Here is a 23724-nt window from a genome sequence, read left to right on the forward strand (position 1 = left end):
ATAAAGAATCTCACTCTCAACCTACAGACAACCAACTATTCAAAGGAAAATCAACATCTTTTAACTTCTTGGAAATAAAGTATTTTGTTAGAAAAGCATCTGTCAGGCTAGTACCAAGAAAGATGAATTTCAACCATTTCTTTTTTCAAACAGAATTTCAGGGTTTTTTTTGTTTGTTTTTAAGACAGGGTCTCACTCTGTCACCCTGGTTGGAGTGCAGTGGCGCGATCACGGCTCACCACAGCCTTAACCTGCTGGGGTCAGGCGATCCCCTCACCTCAGCCTCCCAAGGAGCTGGGACTACAGATGTGCCACCATGCTTGGCTAGTTTTTTTACTTTTTTGTAGAGATGAGGTTCGCCATGTTGCCCAGGCTGGTCTTGAACTCCTGGACTCAAATGAACCATCTGCCTAGGCATCTCAAAGTGCTGGAATGACAGGCATGAGTCACTGCATCTGGCCTTGGGTTTTAGATATTTTAAGGTTGTGGAATATTTTACATATTTTTCCCTCAACACTATGGCTGCAGTATTGTAACTTTAAAAATGCAGGCTGGGTGAGGTGGCTCATGCTTGTAATCCCAGCACTTTGGGAGGCTGAGGCAGGTGGATCATGAGGTCAGGAGTTTGAGACCAGCCAGACCAATATGGTAAAACCCTGTCTCTACTAAAAATACAAAAATTAGCTGGGTGTGGTGGCATGTGCCTGTAATCCCAGCTAATCAGGAGGCTGAGGCAGGAGAATCCCTTGAACCCAGGCAGTGGAGGCTGCAGTGAGCCAAGATCATACCACTGCACTCCAGGGCAACAGGGTGAGAGACTCCATCTCAAAAAAAAAAAAAAAAAAAAGGCAATGAACTGGTAAAGACAAGTTTTTGGTTCAGACTAGAATCTGCCACCTGATCACCTCTGTCATTTCTCATTAAATCTCTGGCTTTGATTTTCTGAGGCTGGTTTATGAGGTTTAAGGAAAGAAGCCATCTTCCTAACACACAGAGCAAGATAAAGCAGAAAAGTACTGATGGAGGAGCTGCAGCAAGTTATCCAGGAAATCTAGCTAAGAAAATTTATGAATGTGGCTACAAAAAACAACAGCCTTTTAGTGAAGACAAAACAGTCTTCTATTGGAAGAAGATGCCATTTAGGATTTTCAAAGCTAGAGAGGAAATGTCAATACCTGCTTTCAAAGCTTCAAATGACAGGCTGACTCTCTTGCTGGGGTTAATGCAGCCACTGACTTTAAGTTGAATTAAATGCTCATTTACCATTCTGAAAATCCTAGGGCCTTTAAGAATGATGCTAAATTTGCCTGTGCCTATAAATTGAACAACAAAACCTGGATGATAGCATTTCTGTTTATGCCATGGTTTACTGAATATTTTAAGCCTATTGTTCAGATCTACTCAACAGTGCTCAGATAAAAAATTCCTTTCAAAATATTATCACTCAGTGACAGTGCGTACAGTCACCGCCCAAGAGTGCTGAGGGAGATGTACAAGGAGATTAATGTTTTCATGGCTGCTAACACAACATTCTTTCTGCAGCCCATGGATCAAGGAGTAATTTCAACTTAAAGTCTTATTAAGAAATATATTTTGTAAGGCAATAGCTGCCATAGTGAGTCTTCTGATAGATCTGGGCAACGTAAATTGAAAACCTTTTAGATGCCATTAATAACATTTGCAATTCATGGAATGAGGTCAAATTATCAACATTAACAGGAGTTTGGAAGAAGTTAATGACTCACAGATGACTTTTAGGGGTTCAAAACTTTAGCAGAGGAAGTCACTGCAGGTGGTAGAAATAGCAAGGGATCTAGGATTGGAAGTAGAGCCTGAAGATGTGACTGAATTGCTGCATCTCCACAGCACTGCACACTGCAGAAAAGTCTTTCATGAAAGGAAGGGTCAGCTGATGCAGCAAACTTCCTTGGTGTCTTATTTTACTCAAATCGCTACTCACCCCAATCTTCAGCAACCACCACACTAAGTCAATAACAGCCATTAACACTGAGGCAAGACCCTTTGCCAGCAACAAGATTACAACTCACTGGAGGCTTAGATCAATGGTTTTTTTTGTTTTTTTTTGTTTTTTTTTAAGACATAAAGCATTTCTAAATTAAGGTATATATATATTATTTGTTTAGACATAATGTTATTGGCACACAATAAACTACAATATATATAAACATAATTTTTTTTTGAGATGGAGTCTTGCTCTGTCACCCGGGCTGGAGTGCAGTGGTGTGATCTCAGCTCACTGCAAGCCCCGCCTCCCAGGTTCAAGCGATTCTCCTGCCTCAGCCTCCTGAGTAGCTGGGATTATAGGCGTGCGTCACCATGTTCAGCTAATTTTTCTATTTTCAGTAAAGACAGGGTTTCACCACATTGGTCAGGCTAGTTTCAAACTCCTGACCTCATGATCCACCCATCTCAGCCTCCCAAAGTGCTGGGACTGCAGGTGTGAGCCACCGTGCCAGGCCTATAAACATAACTTTCATATGCATGAGGAAACCAAAACCTTTGTTTGGCTCACTTTATTGCAGTGGTCTGGAAGCAAACCTGCAATAACTCCAGAGTAGGCCCAGATTACATGAGTATGGAACTGGTTGACTATCCGAGGAGATGAAAATCTAAAGTTTTGTGGGGTACAGTACATAGATAAAAATCAATTTGTCTGCTTCTGATACTTCAATGATCATTTTGATGCTGCCAGTTCAGATCTGTTTCCAGCCCTAGCCTTCCTTCTCCAGGTGACCTCTGATTAGTCATTCCCAGCTGGATCCTCCACTGGTGAATTCAGAGGAATATGGCGGGGCCGACAAATCATCTTCTCCGTCTACCTTCTTCTCCTCTAGACCTGTGAGCTCCCTGACTGGCACCCCTACGCTCCTTGTCTTCCAGGCTCAAAGTCGTCTTTGCTTCATCCTTCTCCTTTGCTTTCCACATGCAACAGTTACGACAAAGCTCTCAAATTCTTCCCTTAAATACCTGTCCTATGCACCTCTCCTGCCATTCCTACTGCTCTCTCCTGCCTCAGGCCTGACTCATCTGAGGAGGTCCTCTGGGATCTTCCCGCTTCTCATCTGAATACTCGGAGCTAATGTCCTGACCCCATTCTAAATACTTGGTCTGATATTGACCGTCCCAACCTCTCAGTCTTATTTCCTACCATTCTCCTCCATGGATGGCCTGATGCTCCAACCAAATGTGAAAATGGGACAATTAACATTCCCTAGGCTGGGCGTGGTATCTCACGCCTGTAATCCCAGTACTTTGGGAGGCTGAGGCAGGCAGATCGCCAGAGGTCAGAGTTTGAGACCAGCCTGGCCGACAAAGTGAAACCCCATCTCTACTAAAAATACAAAAATTAGCTGGGCGTGGTGGTGCACACCTGTAGTCCCAGCCACTTGGGAGGCTGAGGCAGGAGAATCGCTTGAACGCTTCTCCTTCACTACACTGCTGGTGCCCAGCCACAGCACAGAAACCCCACTGCCTATTCACATCGGGCTCGCTGTCCTTGGGAAGAGTCCACCTGGCCAGAGTTAATTCTCCCTCCTCTGCATACAAAACACCACTATGAGTCTCCCCTCATCCTGGTTTATAAAGAGTGATTTTCCTATCACTTGTTTCAGAAAAATTACCAAAATAAAAATGTTCACAAAAGCCAAATACTAAAGCACGTGAACTCCAGGGCCTGCACTCTCAACCACCACGCTTTCCATCTTCTCAACACACACACTTCCAAATGGTAAATTCCTTAAGAGAAAAGAATACAGGGACAAAGACTCTTTTCCGCATCACTTGGCATATCTATTTTATCAAAAACTTTGTACTCAATGTATAAATGAAAGAAACTTCTCCACCCTGACATATCATGTCAACAGGCTTTAGCTCTTCTTAGGAGAAAGTGCCTCCAATTACACCACAGCCATTTTCTTTGAATTTATAAAATATGACATGCATTTAACTGGCACGAATGCCAGCAGATCACAGTAAAGACACTACCAGGAAAATCCTACCCTAGATATCTTGTCACCTACAAGAGACCTTAAACATCCTCTTATACATTTAATAGCGTATACAAGTGTGGCATGTGTGCAGCTTTAGGTTAGCACATGTATCCTGGAGTGTGGGTTCAAATCCTGATTCCACCAATTACTTTTGGTGTGACTTCTGGAAAATGACCAGTATCTCTGAGCCTTGACCTTGGTATAGAGATTAGTAATTTATAAAGTCGATACTAATAATAACACCAATCTCATTGGCCTGTTCTGAAAATGCAAATGAAACAATCTTTGGAAAATGTTTAACACAGTATCTGACATATACCAAATACTCAATAAATCTTAGCTTCAAATTATCATTGAAGTTGGGCAGGGTTCTGTGAAACATGACCTCTAGTAGCAAAGTAAGAACAGTTTTCAAGCCTTGAATACTTAAAATAGTTGGTCATTCTCACTGAGGTCACAGAAGTTGTTTCTGCTTTAGACTCATAAATGCTTCTGGTATCTTTTCTTCTTTTAATCAACTTTTATTTTATAAATAGGAACAGGATCTCACTATGTCACGCAGGCTGATCTCGAACTCCTGCCTTCAAGCAATTCTCCTGCCTTGGCTTCCCAAAGGGCTGAGATTACAGGTGTGGGCCACTGTGCCTGGCCTGGTCTCTGAAGCTTCCTGTTTCATGCACTTCTCTTTATTTAATTCTCGTCATTGCTAATTAGCATTTTTTGGAGACTTAGCTATATAACCTTTTCTGAAAGCTGTTTCATACAGACTTGGATTATTTTCATAAAATATTGCCAAAAGGGTGTTAGTGAACAGCAAACATGTCGGCTTTTCAATTATGTATTTATTTTCTAATTAAAACTTTAATTCCAAAACCCCCAGCATACTTCAAATTAGTGCTTGGTGCTTTAGTGAAGAGCCATGCCAAATAACATAGTTGGCTTATATGAATTATAATCACACGTAATTCTTCTGTTTAATTCAGGTCGAAGAGGCCAGTGAAACTTTACTGCTTTTGATACTTGTATTTAGCATATAGGAATCTAGAGTAAGATACTTCCAGATTTTGGGGGCTGTCTTTTCAGGATGAAATGAGCTTAAATGGATGGGCTAGCTATTTGCAGAATGCTACTATATAAAGGATGTCTACAAATTTTCGTTATAAAGGGTTGACAATATGCCCAATGTACTTACGGTAATGACCATCTAGGTTCAAGACTGAAAAATAACTGGAGTTATGACCCAACCAACTAGTGTGAACAAAATATTTGTTAGTGAGTGAGTGTCTTCATAGAGGTGAAGTAAAAAAGATTTTCCAGCTGGGAGCAGTGGCTCATGCCTGTCATCCCAGCACTTTGGGAGGCTGAGGCAGGCGTATCACCTGAGGTCAGGAGTTCAAGACCAGCCTGGCCAATATGGTGAAACCCCGTCTCTACTAAAAATACAAAAATTAGCTGGGTGTACCGGCGGGCGTCTGTAATCCCAGCTACTCAGGAGGCTGAGGCAGGGCAATCACCTGAACCGGGGAGGCAGAGGTTGCAGTGAGCCGAGATCACGCCACTGCTCCAACCTGGGAAACAATAGCAAAACTCCATCTCAAAAAAAAAAAAAAAAAAAAAGATTTTCCTCTGTCCAAAGAAGAGGGTTCTGTGATCAGCTGACGAGAGGATTCTGCTCTACCTGGGAGGCACATTTTTGTAACAGAACTGTCACAGTTCAATGACATCTCACATTTGAGGTTAGCTAGCACTCTGAGTTCTGACTCTGTGCCCATGGGGCTTCCCACGCAAACTGTCTCATAGCAGAAGGGATACAGTGACCAGCTATCATAGAATTCTGGTCCTGCTGCTAAACTGCTCCAGCCAAAAGTTTGTAAGCTGCCTTCTGGTTACATGTCAGCCTCTTTTGACTTCAGTTAAAGTAAGCCAGTCCGTAAATCGAGCCAACTCAAATTAGTTTACAATTAAAAATCAATTTTCTACTGGAAAAATGGTGGAAACAGCATGAGAGTCAAGGTCAAAAAGAGTAAGTGTGAATCCTAGCTCCACCCACTTGCTAGCCTTGACTAAATTACTTCACTTCTGTATCTTATCATCCACGCTTTCATCACCCATACATGGGTGTAACAGTGACGCCCCCTCACATTGTGAAGATAAAAACTTCTATGAGATAAGACACCTAACAAATTATAGCTCTCTAGTGACCCACTTCTACCTGAATCATCGCCTGAGCAGTGGGCAATCATCCCTCTCTGATAAAATTTTAGATACTGTTTTTCTTATTTAAAAGTATACATTCTCACTGCAGAAAAACTGCAAAGCCAAAAAAAGTGTGAATAGTTGGGGACAAGGGGGTTTTCTGGGGCATATTTCAACTCAGCTGTTTTGTTATGTTTATTTCATGACATATTTTTAGAATATTTACAAAACATTTGAAAACTGCAAAGAAGAAAAGCAGGTATCATGAACTCTACTACCCAGAGCTGATCAATTCTATTATTTTGGCATATTTCCTTCCAATGTTCAGGGTAGGCATTTTAAAAATGTAACTAACTGATCGTGACCAGGCTGGAATCCTCTTTTTCAGGTTAATGTGCTACATTTCTTTTTTTTTTTTTTTTTTTTTTTGAGACGGAGTTTCGCTCTTGCTACCCAGGCTGGAGTGCAATGGCGCGATCTCGGCTCACCGCAACCTCCGCCTCCTGGGCTCAGGCAATTCTCCTGCCTCAGCCTCCTGAGTAGCTGGGATTACAGGCACGCGCCACCATGCCCAGCTAATTTTTTGTATTTTTAGTAGAGACGGGGTTTCACCATGTTGACCAGGATGGTCTCGATCTCTCGACCTCGTGATCCACCCGCCTCGGCCTCCCAAAGTGCTGGGATTACAGGCTTGAGCCACCGCGCCCGGCAATGTGCTACATTTCTATGACTCACCTTTCTCTTTTAATGAAACATTACTTACTGTTTTTACCATCTTTAAGAGTCATGTTTCTGGTATAAGAGATATTCAGTCTTCTTCCACTGCTAGATGAAAATGGAGAGAACGGATCTAGAAAAAATTTAAAATTCAGTAACAAATTTATGAGTATCAAGCCTATGAAATTTACACCTTACAAAAGAAAACATAAAACGTTAGTCCTAAATTGGCAGCTCAGATGTGTTTTTTTTTTTGGTTTTCTCATTGTTTCAGGTTTAAAGAGCTAATTTTGTTTATATCTTTTGGAATTTCATATTAAAAATCCTAGCATCTACTGAAGAATCTGAGTATTTGCAGTCTGAACCCTCATCCTGCGGTGGCATAAGCTACACCACGGTCACCCCCTTTGATGGGGCAAATTCATACTCATTCCAGGTCACCAAAGCATCTACTATTCCCTACTTTTCTTTCACCTGGCCTCTTTTCCTCTTCTATGTTGTTGGCCCAGCCCTTAGAGGCATTGTTTTTTTGACACGGAGTCTTGCTCTGTTGCCCAGGCTGGAGTGCAGTGGCATGATCTTGGCTCACTGCAACTTCCACCTATTGGGTTCAAGTGATTTTCCCGCCTCAGCCTCCCAAGTAGCTGGGACTACAGGTGCACGCCACCATGGCCAGCTAATTTTTCTATTTTTGGTAGAGATAGGGTTTCAATGTGTTGGCCAGGCTGATCTCAAACCCCCGATTTAAGTGATACAGCTGCCCCAGGCCTCCCAAATCGTTGGGATTACAGGCATGAACCACAGTGCCTAGCCCTTTATGGGCATTTGGGTGTACCTCCTCTGCTGGACAATATCCAGGAGCTTCAGCAAAGCTAAGCTGACGTCATTTATTCTGAATCTCATCTCTGTACCAATTATAAACTTTTAAAAGGAAGGTCACAGTAAGAGAACACTCCATTCTAAAAATGTTAAGTTCAGGCTCAGGAATATCATATGGGACATATTTAGATGCATTTTCATTCCATGTAAAGGGATAAAATGAGGATAAAATCTTCTAAAGATGCAGCTTTCGGCACTTAAAACATTTTACAATTTAAGCTTTCAATATAGCTATCCTGAATGAATGTAAATGAATCTAGAAATTAAAGATTCCAATAGGGGATCCTATAATAATACAGGCTCAGTATCCCTCATCCAAAATGCTTGGGATCAGAAGTGCTTTGAATTTCAGATTTTTCTTTTTTTTTGGGATTTTGGATTATTTGCATTATATTTAACTGGCTCATCATCCCTGATCCAAATATCTGGACTCTGAAATCTTCCAATGAGCATTTCCTTTGCATGTCATGTTAGTGCTCAAAAAGCTTCTGATTCTGGAGCATTTCAGATTTGGGGATTTGGGACGCTCAAACTGTATAGGGTGATAAAAATAATTACCAACGAAAGATAAAAATCAATTAGATTTTTAAAAATTCTGTTTGCTCCAAAGGTCAGAGCTAGCCTTTGCAACAAGTTTGTGAGGGCTGAGACTGTGTATCAATTTAAAGGGAAGAACTTTCAAATGGGGAACTGGCTGAAACTCTAAGCTACCCTATGAGGTAATGAATTTCCAGTTTCCTGGGGTGTTAGGAAGAAGTTGAGCAACAACTTAGCGGGTGTGCTGCAGTAGGAGGGAATGCATGTGGGCGGTAGCCAGGATGGATGCCTGCTATGGCCCTTCCTATGCTTGGATTCTATGACGCTATGAAGTCTCCAGGTAGACAATCACAGGATGGAAAGAGAGGAAGAAGTGATTCAACACTAAGCCATGGGTAACCCAAGGGAATCTAAGTCTCCTGTGTTCCGTCTTTAGACTCTGGGACAAAGGGAGCTGCTGCAGGTACAGAGTATGTAACGAAGCAGGCCCCTGAGGAGTGGCGAACAGAAGAAGTGGTAAGAAGTTAGCATAGGATGTGGGGAGAACAAGCGCTTGACTGAAAAGAGGCCCATTTCTACAGTGTTAGGTGTTTAGTGACGCTACAGGTAATGGGTTAAATAGTGTTTATGGGTACATCCATGGCAAGCCAAGAGCTTTCCTTCATACTAAAAAACTCATCTGCAAAGAGTGGTGTCAGTCACTGAGAGGTGAAAAGAGAGGCAAGGGGGCCATAGAGAGAGAAAAGTACGTTCAACGCTGATTCGCAACACTTGACAAGCAGAGGAAAGAAAGGGAAGAGTCTTCCATACCATGTGTCTGGAGAGCGAAGGCGTTGGTCATGGCCTTCTCCATGAGGATGAGGCCCAGGGCTGCCTGGCATAAAGACTCTTTGGCTGCAGCCTTCTGACTGGGCAGCAGCTCTTTGTGGTGCTGAGGGATGAAGTCAGTGTGCACGTTCCCAGCTTCAAACTCTGGGTGGCCAGACAGGTTAAGTAAGAAGTTGATGTTGGTGTGCAGTCCAACAATCTAGGAAGAGAATAAAGCCCCAGTTCCTCCTGAGTGGGGAAAACAATATGTTCAGAAAACCATCTGCTCTTTTTATCTGGGTATCTTCTACTGTGAACAACTCTTAGGAAAAATAAAAACCTACTCAGGTACCATGTGGCAACAGGACAATTCTCAGGAAAAACAAAACAAAAACTCACCTCACTATGACTATGTCCATTACTGTATCCATCCAGACTTAACACTTAAAATTACATTTTAATATGACAAAGTGGAGGCAGGAAATGCCGTTATAGTAGGCAGTATAGAGGCACTTCATTGACTCAGGTTAGGAAAGTAATCCATGTTAAGAAACATAAGTGAAATTCACTTGCAAAGTACTGAAGACTTGCTGCTCAGAATACTTCCAGAAAACAGGAAGACTACAAACCACAAGCAGGACTGCTATAGTGGGGAGACGACAGGACTAAATAACCTCAAAAGGCTTCCTTCTAACACTCAAATCCAAATTTTATATATTGATACAAAAATTTTTAAAGGCATAAAATGAACCCAAATACACCAAGAAATGGGATTGAAAGTAAAACCAGCTCTGAGCTGTGGGTTTGTTCATTCACTCATCCATTCCTTCATTCGTTTTAACAGCCATTTCCAGAGCATCTCTTGGGTGGCAGGCTCTGATGCAGGCACTGGGGACACAGTGAGGAACAAAAGGGATGAGGTCCCTGCCTTTACAGCCTCTGCTTACATTCTAGGGAAACAAGTAACATCGTCTGTAAACAGGCATCTAATATAATGCTATAGGCCATCAAGAAAACGAAGGCTGGCTAAGAGGACGGAGAATAACAAAAGGTCACACTTTAAATGGGGCAGCCTGGAAAAGGGCTCAGAGCAGGAGAGCAGGGTAGTCAGGAGGGAGCCCTGCAATCATGTTGGGGGAAGAATATTCCAGAAGACTGGACAGGAATGCATGGCTCCATGCTGAGTGGGTCTCAGAAGTGGCAAAGCGGCCAGTGTGGTTGGAGCCACAGAAACCAGAGCTTTGATCAATTATTAACATATAACAAGTTGAATAACTGGGTTAATAAATCCTTCTCTGAGCTAAATCAGTGTGGTATGGGACTTTCCGCACCAAGGAAATCAATGTTCTACAGAAAAATAACAAACTCTATCAAAGGGATGAAACTGAACATAATTATTTTACTTCAGAGAAAAATTACCAGACTGTAGGTCACGCTGAGTAGGGAAAACAACATTCAAGAAAACATCTGCTTTTATTTCCTAAGTATCTTCTACTGTGGGCAGCTCTAAGGAAAAATAAAAAACCTACTAAGGTACCAGCTATAGCCGGCCTGACCTACAGGGTGAACAGGACTTCCCTGAAACACAGCACTGACACTAACAAGACTTCCGTCATCTTTCTTTTGCAACTGAAATCAACAAATCCTCAAACCCTGTTCTGGCCCGTGCAACATTCTCCCCTAAGAAATTATTTTTGTTTGGGCAACTGATGGAAATAGGAAATACACTGACAAGACCAAGGCCCCGCCAAAGGCAAAGGCTGACCTCTGGTGCTGACCAAACACATCAAGGTCACTGGCATGGCCTCGGGTCACTCACATGGTACTGACGAAGGCTGTACCTCAGTTTTGCCAACGCCGCCTGGCGATCTGCCGCCCACACGACCAGCTTCGCAATCATGGGGTCATAATGCACAGAAACTTCATCTCCTGAAATTGAAAACCATGGTAACCCCTTCAAGTCAAAACATAAAGGAATAAAACACAACGAGCAAGACATTTTGTTATGTACATTTCACGCTTAATCCTCATAGACCCCTACATGATAAATAACATTGCCATAAATTTATTCATGAGAACCCTGAGGTTCAGAGGGCTTTGAAAACTTGGCAAGTGTAACGAGGGTGGGCCGCCCACCAGCACCAGGCCCTAACATGGTGATCAGTGGCACACGACCTGGCTCTCTCTGTCCTGTCTTCTTCTGAACCTTCTTTTCCCTTCTCATTTTGAAAGTCAATACGATCTCCCACTACCCTCTCACATTGCCCTTAGCACTCCCCTCCCTCCACTCCTTCAGTTTCTGAACCAGTCAAGCAGGTGTAATAATTCCTCTGTCCTGCAAGGTTGTTAGGAAGAGTGGCAATCAAGTGACAAGTGCCACACCTGGCAAAGGTGATACACCAATGGCAGCTATCATCACTGTGATGGTTACAGTCCTAAAGAACAAGAATCTGAACCAGAGGACATTCCACTGGTTAGAAATGGTTCAAGTGGAAAGGATGTGGTGTGCTGTAAAAAACACTGTTACGGGGTCTTTCCAGGATATTGGCAGTCACTTGACCTCTTTGAACCCCTGAGTCCTCACTGATAAGATTAAAGATGCCTGCAGTAGAAAGGAAGGAATCCATAAGACAAGCAGAGTTAAGATGCTTCGCTGTTAAGTTAAAAAGTCTACTAACTACCAAATCTTGCTGTGGCTTATCCAGAGTGCTCAAAATGCTGCCAGTTTATTTTCAAGAAGTCCTAAATCCTCATTTTGGCTTTCAAAACACTATATGATTCATCTTCAACCCATGTCTTCAGCCGTGTATTTTCTTACTATTCTTCGAACATATTTTTTCTCTTCTCTTCTCTTCACTCTTTGTTGTGCTGTTAAATCTACCTACCTAAATCCATTCCAGTCGTCTTCTTAAAAGCTTGTCCTGGCCAGGCGTGCTGGCTTACCCCTGTCATCTCAGCACCTTGAGAGGCCGAGGCAGGCAGATCATGTGAGGCCAGGAGTTTGAGACCAGCCTAGCCAGGTGAAAACCTGTCTCTACTAAAAATACAAAAAAAAAAAAAAAAAAAAAAAAAGTCTGCTAGGCATGGTGGTGCACACCTGCAATCCCAGCTTCTCAGGAGGCTGAAGCATGAGAATGCTTAAGCCAGGGAGATAAAGGCTGCAGTGAGCCAAGATCACACCACTGTACTCCAGCCTGGGTGACAGAGTGAGACTCTGTCTCAAAAAAACAAAAAACAAAAACAAACTTGTCCTGATTATATCAGTCTAACATAAGCTCTTACCCCTGAGAACTGCTATATCCCATCACTGTATAACTTATTCCATCAACTGAAATTAAGATGTCAGGAGACAGTGGAGGCTCCAGAGCACTGACTCAGGAGCCAGACTGCCTGGGTCTGAATCTTGGCTCCAAGAATGACCCTGGACAAGTTACTTAACTCTTCTGTGCTCCAGTTTCCTCATGTAGAAAGCAGGGATGATAATAAAACTTACTCACAGGGCAGTTCTCATGGTGAAACGAACACACGTAGAAAAATCACCTGGCAGCGTCAGTAAGCAAGAAGTGCTAAGTAATCACTAGTTATGACCACTGTCATTAATCATATGCTGAAATGTCACAGCTCTTCCAACTGTTTCTTTGCTGTAATTTTTTAAATTATTGTTTATAGCCGGGCTCAGTGGCTCAAGCCTGTAACCCCAGCACTTTGGGAGGCTGAGGCGGGTGGATCACGAGGTCAAGAGATCAAGACCATCCTGGTCAACATGGTGAAACCCCGTCTCTACTAAAAATACAAAAAATTAGCTGGGCATGGTGGCGCGTGCCTGTAATCCCAGCTACTCGGGAGGCTGAGGCAGGAGAATTGCCTGAACCCAGGAGGCGGAGGTTGCGGTGAGCTGAGATTGTGCCATTGTACTCCAGCCTGGGTAACAAGAGCAAAAGTCTGTCTCAAAAATAAATAAATAAATAAATAAATAAATTATTGTTTAGCTTGTACTAAGTTTATGTATTAATTCTCCAACTTGACTTTATGTCCCTTGAACGCAGTATGCCTTGAGCATAGCAGATATCAACCATCTTAAATCATTTTTGGAACAAGGCAAGGTTTAAAAAAAAAAAAAAAAAAAAAGGTAAGACAGTACACACAAAACATTTCCTGGTTAGGTTTGACCAAGTACTGCTGAATCTCAAAAAAAGAGTCCACTGTTTAAAAAGACTCACTATTCTTTAAAAATAACAATTTCTAAGGGAAAAAGTAATGGTTACCAGGAAATCACTTAAATTCTTTATTTTAAAATATGCCAGACCTTTCCATAAGACTCAGGGATAAGAATCTGTCCAAAAATAATAATGTACTAAAAACTTAAAAAGAATGAGACCCTTAATTTTATTCACTTGACCTTGCCGTACTCCAGTTTCAATCCTAGTGCAAGGGTCTGCTGGCGGGGTAGAGAGGTGCACTAGTGGTCCAGTCCCAGGCATGAAGTTATGGTTAGGATCTTCTGCGTATATTCTAGCTTCGAAGGCATGGCCCTGCAGAGGTATTTCTTCCTGGCTCAAAGGAATCTTCTCTCCTGCTGCAATCTGGTAACAGAATCGTATTTCTGATGAAATCTACTGTATAGCAGCTATAAGACTTAGTAAATCAATGGTGTTGCTTTTTTTTCCTAGGTAAAATGTACATTTAGGTTTTGCAATGCATCCAAATAAAAAGTATTATTTTGTCTACTCACTTGAGTATTGGGCAAAACAAAAATAAATTCAAAAACAGATGCAGCCTGGGAACACTATTATTTGGATATCCGAGTTTTTAAACGGAAAAAGCAGGCAAAGTGATGGCTACCTTACAAATACAAAAATCAGTGTTTGTTCTACATAATCAAAACCAAAATTTCTTACTGGCAAGATACTCTGTTTTCATTTAAAACATTAGCACTCAGTTCCCAAATCAATTGTTTTTTAAAAATAATACATAATTAGTGTTTAGGAATAGATTCACGCAAAAAGTGTGGCTGGCGTTATCATCCTATATTGTATTCTTCATCAGCAAGTGGGTGAAAAAGCAGAACAGAAAGGGAACACAGGCCGGGCACAGTGGCTCATGCCTGTAATCCCAGCACTTTGGGAGGCTGAGGTGGGCGGATTACCTAAGCTCAGGAGTTCACAACCAGCCTGGGCAATACGGTGAAACCCTGTCTCCACTAAAATACAAAAAATTAGCCAGGCGTGGTGACGTGCGGCTGTAATCCCAGCTACTCAGGAGGCTGAGGCAGAAGAATCGTTTGAACCTGGGAGGTGGAGGTTGCAGTGAGCCGAGATCGTGTGACTGCACTCCAGCCTGGGTAACAGAGAGAAACTCTGTCTCAAAAAAAAAAAAAAAAAAAAAAAAAAAAAAAAAAAAAAACAGAAAAGAAAGGGGAACATGATGCTTTACGATGCTTTTTCAATTTATAAACAGGGTGATCAGGATTGTTTGTTGTTACTCTAATTATTACTACTTTGTCTATTATGTGTCAATACAACAAATCACGCTCTTCAACTAAGCAGTATAAACTCGAAAAAGGCGACTGGGAGAACATACTGTCACTTTCTCTGTTTACTCTCAAGTTTTTTTCCAAGATGAGAAAATGACAACCTGAGAAAGCAATATAAATACAGGAAAAAAGACTCCAAGTAACTTAGCATGACATTCAACTAAACAGGTAAGTATAGAACAGAAGCAAAAGTTTAATTTCTTTAAATCTATAAATATGAAGGATCAGGAACCAGAGCAGTTAAGAATGAAAGGAGGCTGGGCGCAGTGGCTCACGCCTGTAATCCCAGCACTTTGGGAGGCCAAGGCAAGCAGATCACAAGGTCAAGAGATCGAGACCATCCTGGCCAACATGGTGACACCCCATCTCTACTAAAAATACAAAATTAGCTAAGCGTGGTGGCGCACATCTGTAGTCCCAGCTACTCGGGAGACTGAGGTAGGAGAATCACTTTAATGGGAGGCAGAGGTTGCAGTCCAGCCTGGGCAAAAAGAACAAAACTCCATCTCAAAAAAACAAAATCCATGTTTTACTATTAAAAAATAGAATGACGATGTATCCATATTCCAAGATGAGATCTTTCTAACTCGACAGCTCCATTTCCACCTTATGTTCACCTTGACTTGTCTTTGCCTGTCCATTTTCCTCCAAGACTGGCTTCCACTTGAGCCCAGAAGAGACAGGCCCCAGTCAGGCCTCTGGGTATCTGGAGATAGGTGCCATTTGAGTTCTCTCAGGCTGACAGTGGCTCTCCAGAACCCCTAACCTTGACATTTTCACCAGCTTTCCCTGAACACCATTAACCATCTGTACCTGCAGCCTGAACCCAGGACACACATCGGTCATCATCCAACCCTTGCTCTAGGAAGCCTCTGACTACAAAGGCAGGTCTTCAAGCTTGAACTCTTTTTTTTTTTTTTTTTTTTTTTTTTTTTTTTTTGAGACGGAGTTTTGCTCTTGTTACCCAGGCTGGAGTGCAATGGCGCGATCTCGGCTCACCGCAACCTCCGCCTCCTGGGTTCAGGCAATTCTCCTGCCTCAGCCTCCTAAGTAGCTGGGATTACAGGCACGCGCCACCATGTCCAGCTAGTTTTTTGTATTTTTAGTAGAGACGGGGTTTCACCATGTTGACCAGGATGGTCTCGATCTCTCGACCTCGTGATCCACCCGCCTCGGCCTCCCAAAGTGCTGGGATTACAGGCTTGAGCCACCGCGCCCGGCCAAGCTTGAACTCTTGATTCACCAAATGTGAGCCCCTTTGTTTTACCTCTGTTTGGGGCCAGACGCCAAATGCCTTGAACTCTACAAACCACGTCCAGCAGCTTCCCTACATTCTAGAGCCCTCCCCAGATAATAAAAGCTGGCTTCTCTTTCTGAAGAGCCTTGACGAGCTCTTATAAGAAATGTCTGCTGGTTTCCCTCATGCCCAAAAGCTTTCTCCTCCCTTAATCCTTAGAAACTCTTTTTATCTCTATGATTTCAAAAGTCTAAACTCTCTTGATCAATGCTTCAGAAAAATTATCCTCCTTTTCCTTGAATTCTGGAAATATAAATGCTCTTTCTAGAAGTTTCCAAAGCCACTACAGTTTTTCTTGACACTCACTAAAACTTACTAGCTTGCTGTGCCTGGTTTTCATTAGTGGCCTAGGATATGGAGCCCCAGAAGAACCTTTTGGCTCAATTAAAACCACCAATCGCTCCCAAGGAACCAACAAAAGGAATATCATACTATTATCCACAGAAGTTCTGAAAAGATAAAATTATCAATCAAGACTTTAACATCACACCATAAAAAAAAAAAAATTTAGATTCAGGTTATATAAGGAACCAAGAACCCTACCAATATCAGGAATGTCTATATTACCTAACACATTCTTTTCATGTTAAGAAAAAGGTTAAAGTAAAATCTATTACTAACAAGAACAAAAACAGACTAAGCTATTATTATTTGATTTTGAAAAGTATGTTTTGTGGAATTCTAGTTTATACCAGTGCTTGTCAAACTATCCAAAGTAAAAGAACAGTTATAAACTTACATGTCTGACAAATACAGTAGACATGTCATAGCAATGCCAAAATGCTTTAAAAGTTTCCAAACATTTACTCTGAATGAATACTGACTCATGGGCCAGCAATAGCCATAAATCAGCCCTTTACTTGCATCGTCCTAGCCCATTTCCTTAGCTCTTCATTCCCAGCTCTGCCTCAGCTCATTTCATCTTGCCTAGCATCTGCCCTGCCTCTAAAATCAAATGATGGCCGGGCCCAGAATGCTGTGGCCTTTGGTAGACCATAAGGCTTGACCTTGAGGTGATGGTTGTGAGCAAGCCTCTGTGACAAAAGCTCACCTGCTGGCTGCCCGTGCCTAAGAAGGAGTGAATCTGAGCCCCCAAAGTATCAAAACAAGCTAGAGCATCAAATGTGGCTTCACTCTTTACCTCCTATCTTCCTGTCCTCATCAACACCATCAGTAACTGAACCCTGTTCAAAATGACACCTGTTTTAGCAGGCCAGAAGGTAGTAACCTATTCTCAAGACTGTTTTTTGTTTTTTTTGTAAATTATAGATTCAGGTGGTACATGTGAACGTTTGTTACATGGGTATTCTGCATAATGCTCTGGGGTTTGGGTTCTGGTGAAACAATCACTCAAACAGTGAACATGGTACCATTTAGGTAGTTTTTCAACCCTCACCTCCCTCCCATTAACATTTTTTTTTTAAAGACGGAGTCTCGCTCTGTTGTCCAGGCTGGAGTGCAATGGCACAGTCTTGGCTCATCACAGCCTCCACCTCCTGGGTTCAAGTGATTCTCCTGCCTCAGCCTCCTAAGTACCAGGAACTACAGGCACCCATCACCATGCCTGGCTAATTTTTGTACTTTTAGTAAAGACAGGGTTTCACCATGTTGGCCAGGCTGGTCTTGAACTCCTGACCGCAGGTGATCCACCCACCTCAGGTGATCCACCCACCTCAGCCTCCCAAAATACTGGGACTACAGGTGTGAGACACTGTGCCCCACCAAGACTGATCTTTAATAGAAAAAATATTCTCACTCTAAGCTGCCACTCCACCAAGTCAGTTCCTGTGATCATCTCCGTAACAGGGTGTTCCACTTGCAGCCTTGTATTCATCTCCATGAAATAGAAATTATGTTTCGAGTCCATAATAAACTCCACAGTCCCTAAATGATAAAAAACAATGGTCATGTTAAACACTGTATCATCAGTAGCAAACCAAAATCTTCCCACGAGGCATCACATCAAGTTTTACTGCTGCCTTCATTTAATGGTTAACACTTCGCATTTCATGAAGAAAATACCTCGCATTTGCAACAGCATATGAGTCTTAGTCAAAAATAGAGAGCTGCATGAAATTTGGCAACGGAAAAGTCTATTTGGGGTTGTGAGCAAATGATAAACCCAAATTCTGAATCCGTTTCAGCTGCTGTACCAGTGAGAACAAGGGTGGACCACATGTTACTGCCTCAGGGCACCAAGATCCCGGGAGCCTCAGCCATGACATCCCATCTCACTCTAACCTCACTCTTTTTTCCCCTGCCTGTGTGCGCCTAGAAACTTCCTTTAAAAGTCCTTTTGCTGGCAACCCATTGAAAGATTGTTTGGCAACTAAACCTTATGTTAATATCTACTGGCAATCTATTAAGCCCTAAAAAATTTTCCCTAACTTTATTAAGGTTTCATTTTAGACAACAAACTGTAACAATTTTAAGTGTGGGTGTGTGATTTAGCAGTTGAATACAATCGAAGAACCACAATGACACTACAGAACATTTCCAGCATCCAAAAAATTCCCTTGTTCCCATTCGCAATCAGTCCCTTCACTAAGCCCTGGGATCCAGGAAGCCACCAATCTGCTTTCTGTCACTGTAGTTTTTCTGGAATTTTATGTAAATGAAATTATATAGCTTGTAGTCTTCTGTGTTTGTGTTTTTTTCTCTTAAAGTGAATACAATGTAAAACTGTTTCTACAAATGTGGTTACAACCCATCAGCAAATTTTAAAATCAATTTTTTTTCTTGAGACAGAGTCTCATTGTGTCACCCAGGCTGAAATGCAATGGCACAGTCTCAGCTCACTGCAAACTCTATCTTCTGACAAAAGAGAGACAGAAAAGATATATATAATATATATATTTGTATTGACTTCTACTTGCATTTTAAAAATGTTTCTAGGGCTGAGTGTGGTGGCTTATGCCTGTAATCCCAACACTTTGGGAGGCCAAGGCAGGCAGATCACCTGAGGTCAGCTGTTGGAGACCAGCCTGACCAACATGGTGAAACCCTGTCTCTACTAAAAATACAAAAAAGTAGCCAGGTATGGTGGCGAGCGCCTGTAATCCCAGCTACACAGGGGGCTGGAACAGGAGAATCGCTTGAACCTGGGTGGCAGAGATTGCAGTGAGCCAAAACTGTGCCACTGCACTCCAGCCTGGGTGACAGAGTGAGACTGTCTTAAAAAAAAAAAAAAAAGTGGGGGGGGAAGTCAAGAGAAGTGAAGACAAATCTCAAACTGACAATGTTTGCAAAGGCACATCTAATAAAGAACTGTTATTCAAAATATACAAAGAACTCTGAAAACTCAACAATAGGAAAACGAACAACCTGATTTAAAAAATGGGTGAAAGATGTGAAGAGATACTTCATCAAAGAAGATAAACAGATGGCAAGTATGCATATGAAAAGATATTCAACATTATAGGTCATTAGGGAAGTGCAAATTAAAACAATGAGATACCAAATGGCCTGAATCCAAAACACTGACATCACCAAAAACTGCAGAGGATTTGGGGCAGCAGGAACCTTCTTTTGTTGCTGGTAGGAATGCAAAATAGTACAGTCACTTGAGAAGAGAGTTTGCCAGTTTTTCCCAAAACTAAACATTCTTTTACCATATGACCCAGAAAGCACACTCCTTAGTACTTATCCACATAAACTAAAAAATTATGTCCATACAAAAGCCTGATTATTTTCAGGACGTTTATAGCAGCTTTGTTCATAATTGCCAAAACTTGGAAGCAACTAAGATGTCCTTCAGTAGCTGAATGGATAATAAACTGTGGGACACTGAGGCAATGAAATATTATTCAGCATAAAAAGAGAAATGAGCTATCAGGCCATGAAAAGACATGGAGGAAACTGAAACGCATATTATAAAGACAAGAAGCCCATCTGAAAAGGCTATATACTGCATAATTCTAGCTATATGATATTCTTGAAACAGCAAAACTATAGAGGCAGTAAAAACATTAATGGCTACCAGGATTTAGGGGGAATGGAGGGATGAACAGAGAGAGCACAGAGGATACTGAAACTATTCCATAGCATAGTTCAATGGTAGATACACATCACTGCATTTGCCGAAACTCAACACCACCACGAGTGAGCCCTTATATGAACTATGGACTTGGTAGATAATCACGTGTGAATGCAGGGTCATTGACTGAAACAAATGTACCACTCTGGTGCAGGGGAGAGCTTGTGTGTTGGGGGTTTCGGGGGAGACAGGGGCATATGGGGATTCTCTGTACTTTTTGCTCAACTTTGCTGTGGGCTTAAAACTGCTCTGAAAAATAAAGTTTATTAACTATAAAGAAGTAAAAATATCAATTTATTGATTTTATTTTAAAATCGAATACAAAATATCAAATCTCATGTAATTAAGACAAGTACTGTTTAATGAAACATTTGATTCAAATATATAGGTATGTAAAAATAAACATTTAAGTGTACATACGAGGTCTCAATATATTTCTTACGGTGAATATGTTAAAAGCAGCCTGAAAGCAACTGATTTAAAAGCTGTGTTTCTCTTGCCTTCTGACATGTAAATTAATCACCGTTACATCTCTTCCATTAGAAGCCAATCTTAACATACCTGCTCCAACATAATTTACAGCTTTAGCAGCTCTGACTGCAGCTTCTCCAAGCTTTTTTCTTACTTCAGGTTTAATGCCAGGCTTTGAAAAAAATATTTAAGTAAATCTCCATCAGTAGCTTGCCTTACTAGAAATTCCATTAAAATTCAATTCAGTCAGGTGCCACATAATGACGTTTCTCAGTCAACAACAGCCCACATATATAACAGTTAATCCCATAAGATTATAATGGAGCTGAAAAATTCCTATGACCTAGTGACACTGTAGCTGTCACATCACAGCACAGTGCATTACACATGTGTTTTGTGGTGAGGCTGGTGTAAACAAAATGACTGCACTGCCAGTATACAAAAGTATAGCACAATCATGTGCTGTATATAATACTTTTGTGTGTGTGTGTGAGACAGAGTTTCGCTCTTGTTACCCAGGCTGGAGTGCAATGATCTCGGCTCACCGCAACCTCCGCCTCCTGGGTTCAGGCAATTCTCCCGCCTCAGCCTCCTGAGTAGCTGGGATTACAGGTGCCTGCCACCACACCCAGCTAATTTTTGTATTTTTAGTAAAGACAGGGTTTCACCATGTTGGCCAGGCTGATCTTGAACTCCTGACCTCAAGTGAACTGCCTATCTTGGCCTCCCAAAGTCCTGGGATTACAGGTATGAGCCACCACACCCACCCAAGAAAAGATATTTTTGTATGTCTGCATAATGTGTTTGTGTTTTTAGGTAAGTATTACTAAAAAGAAAAAGTGAAAAAAATATATATTTAAAAGCGTATAAACATATACATATATAAAGTAAAAAAGTTCCAGTAAGCTAATTCATTAAATAAAAATGTTTTTATGAATTTAACTTAGTGGAAGTGTACAATGTTTACAAAGTGGCAGTGATGTACTAGGCCTTCATATTCACTCACTGTCCCACCCAGAACAACTTACAATCTTGCAGGCTCCATTCGGGGTGAGTACTCCATATAGGTGTACCACTTCACAAATCTTTTATACTGTATTTTTACTGTACCTTTTCCATGTTTATATATGTTTAGATACTTACCACTGTGTTACAACTGCCTGAAGTATTCAGTACAGGAATATGCTGTACAGGTTTGTTGCCTGGCAGCAACAGGCTCTACCAGCAGCCTATCTGTGTAGGAGGCTGTAATTACCATCTAGGTGTAAGCACACTCTATGATGTTCACACAATGACAAAATCACCTAAGGACACATTTCTCAGAATGTATTCCTATTGTTAAGCAATGCATGACTGCATTATATTTCTATGTATCAAATACTGCATTAAAAAAGATAAAAAGCTATTATACACTTCATCAAAAACTACTATCCTATCCTAGTTTAAATGTCAATATACCCAAGTTCAATGATTCTGCTACTCATTTCTATGCATTACAGATATTACTCAGCATCATTACATATCTTTGTCCCTTGTATCTACATGACAACTTTCATTAACTATATGACCACTTAAAATTATGTGTTTCAGGCTGCGCACTTTGGCTCGGGTCTGTAATCCAAGTGTTTGGGAGGCTGAGGTTGGAAGATTGTTTGAGGCCAGAAGTTTGAGACCAGCCTGGTCAACATGGTAAGAACCCATCTCTACAATAAATTTAAAAAATTGGCCAGGCATGGTGGCATGCACCTGTAGTTCCAACTACTCAGGAGACTGAGGGGAGGCGGGCTGGGGCCCAGGAGTTGGAGACTGCAGTGAGCTATGATCATGCCACCGCACTCCAGCCTGGGTGATGAAGTCAGACTCTGTCTCAAAAGAACGAAACAAAACAAAACTATATGTATCAATATGGTAACTTTCAACAATCCTTATTTTGCTTCAGGATGATAGGCAATTTGAGTCACATGCCTAATGATTATCTTAAAATAATGGGAAACCTTGAGATTTCAAGTTAATAAAAAAGGCTCATAAAAAGAAATGTATGTCAGTAAGTAAGCAAAGTTTTCAACATTTTAAAACAGTGCCATACAGATATAAATTTAAATAATCACCACATGAAAATAAGGCTTTACTGCAATTCCTATTGACATTTAATGTGTCAACATTCATGGCATAACATATACTGGTACAATGTATAATGGCATAATATATTCTATAACATAAATTAAAATTTGAACATAAGAATAATATACTTATTAACCAGAAACCTCTGATTCCTGACTCTTTGGAAATAAATATACATTGAAAAAAAAAAAAAAAAAACCATATAACCTTGAACAAGAACCCACGGCAGTAGCAACCTCCACAGAAACATAAATCCAAAAACAAGTAGTCCCAGTAACAAGCTTTGACCCAGATAGTCCCCTAAACCAATCAAGAGTAAGGCTCAAAGAGATGTAAACAATTAATGTTAAGAGAGCAGGCCGGGTGTGGTGGCTCACGCCTGTAATCCCAGCACTTTGGGAGGCCGAGGCGGGTGGATCACGAGATCAAGAGATGGAGACCATCCTGGTCAACATGGTGAAACCCTGTCTCTACTAAAAATACAAAAAATTAGCTGGGCATGGTGGCGCATGCCTGTAATCCCAGCTACTCCGGAGGCTGAGGCAGGAGAATTGCCTGAACCCAGGAGGCGGAGGTTGCGGTGAGCCGAGATCGCACCATTGCACTCCAGCCTGGGTAACAAGAGAGAAACTCCGTCTCCAAAAAAAAAAAAAAAAAAAAAAAAAAAAGAGCAAAAGCTGTCAAACGAGTGACCCTCTCTTCTCTATAATATAACCATTAAGGCAGGAAGATCACTAACATATTTTGAGAACATCTAAAATGGTAATTAAAACAAAAAAGCCTTCTCCATAATAACATAAATCCAATTAACCAGACCATTCCATTGTAGTAATTGATTCTAGTTAATTACAATTTGAAATGTGCATTGAAACCTCATTATACAGCTTTTCACTGTAAATCAGAGAGGTGAATCAGGGTAGATTTTCAGTATTTTATCCAGAAGGAACATGGCCCTGTTGTGTCTACCCCGAAACCATCAATTTCCTCCTCACTCCCAATACTGCAGGAGGTCTTTCATTACACTGCTATTAGAACACAGTTGTCCAGCAGGAGTTTGAGGGGTAAGAGACACCAGCTTCAAAGACTTCTGATGTGAAAATCAGAGTCAGTAAGATTCACA

The 23724-nt window shown here is 41.4% G+C and overlaps 1 protein-coding gene across 4 annotated transcripts in view; it reads right to left on the reverse strand.

Annotated features, from left to right (window-relative positions):
- The window catches only part of MCCC1 (methylcrotonyl-CoA carboxylase subunit 1), a 78472-nt gene that overhangs the window by 11572 nt on the left and 43176 nt on the right, over positions 1-23724 (reverse strand). For all 4 annotated transcript variants that reach the window (XM_039478812.2, XM_074404598.1, XM_074404599.1 and 1 more), the window contains 6 exons: positions 20574-20655; positions 17733-17860; positions 13546-13729; positions 10966-11075; positions 9150-9366; positions 6970-7056 (listed from right to left, as the gene is read on the reverse strand). In XM_039478812.2, the coding sequence (XP_039334746.1) occupies positions 6970-7056; positions 9150-9366; positions 10966-11075; positions 13546-13729; positions 17733-17860; positions 20574-20655 (808 nt within the window). The remainder of the gene's footprint in view (positions 1-6969; positions 7057-9149; positions 9367-10965; positions 11076-13545; positions 13730-17732; positions 17861-20573; positions 20656-23724) is intronic.

Source organism: Saimiri boliviensis, chromosome 8, assembly GCF_048565385.1.
Source record: "Saimiri boliviensis isolate mSaiBol1 chromosome 8, mSaiBol1.pri, whole genome shotgun sequence".
Lineage (NCBI taxonomy): Eukaryota > Metazoa > Chordata > Mammalia > Primates > Cebidae > Saimiri > Saimiri boliviensis.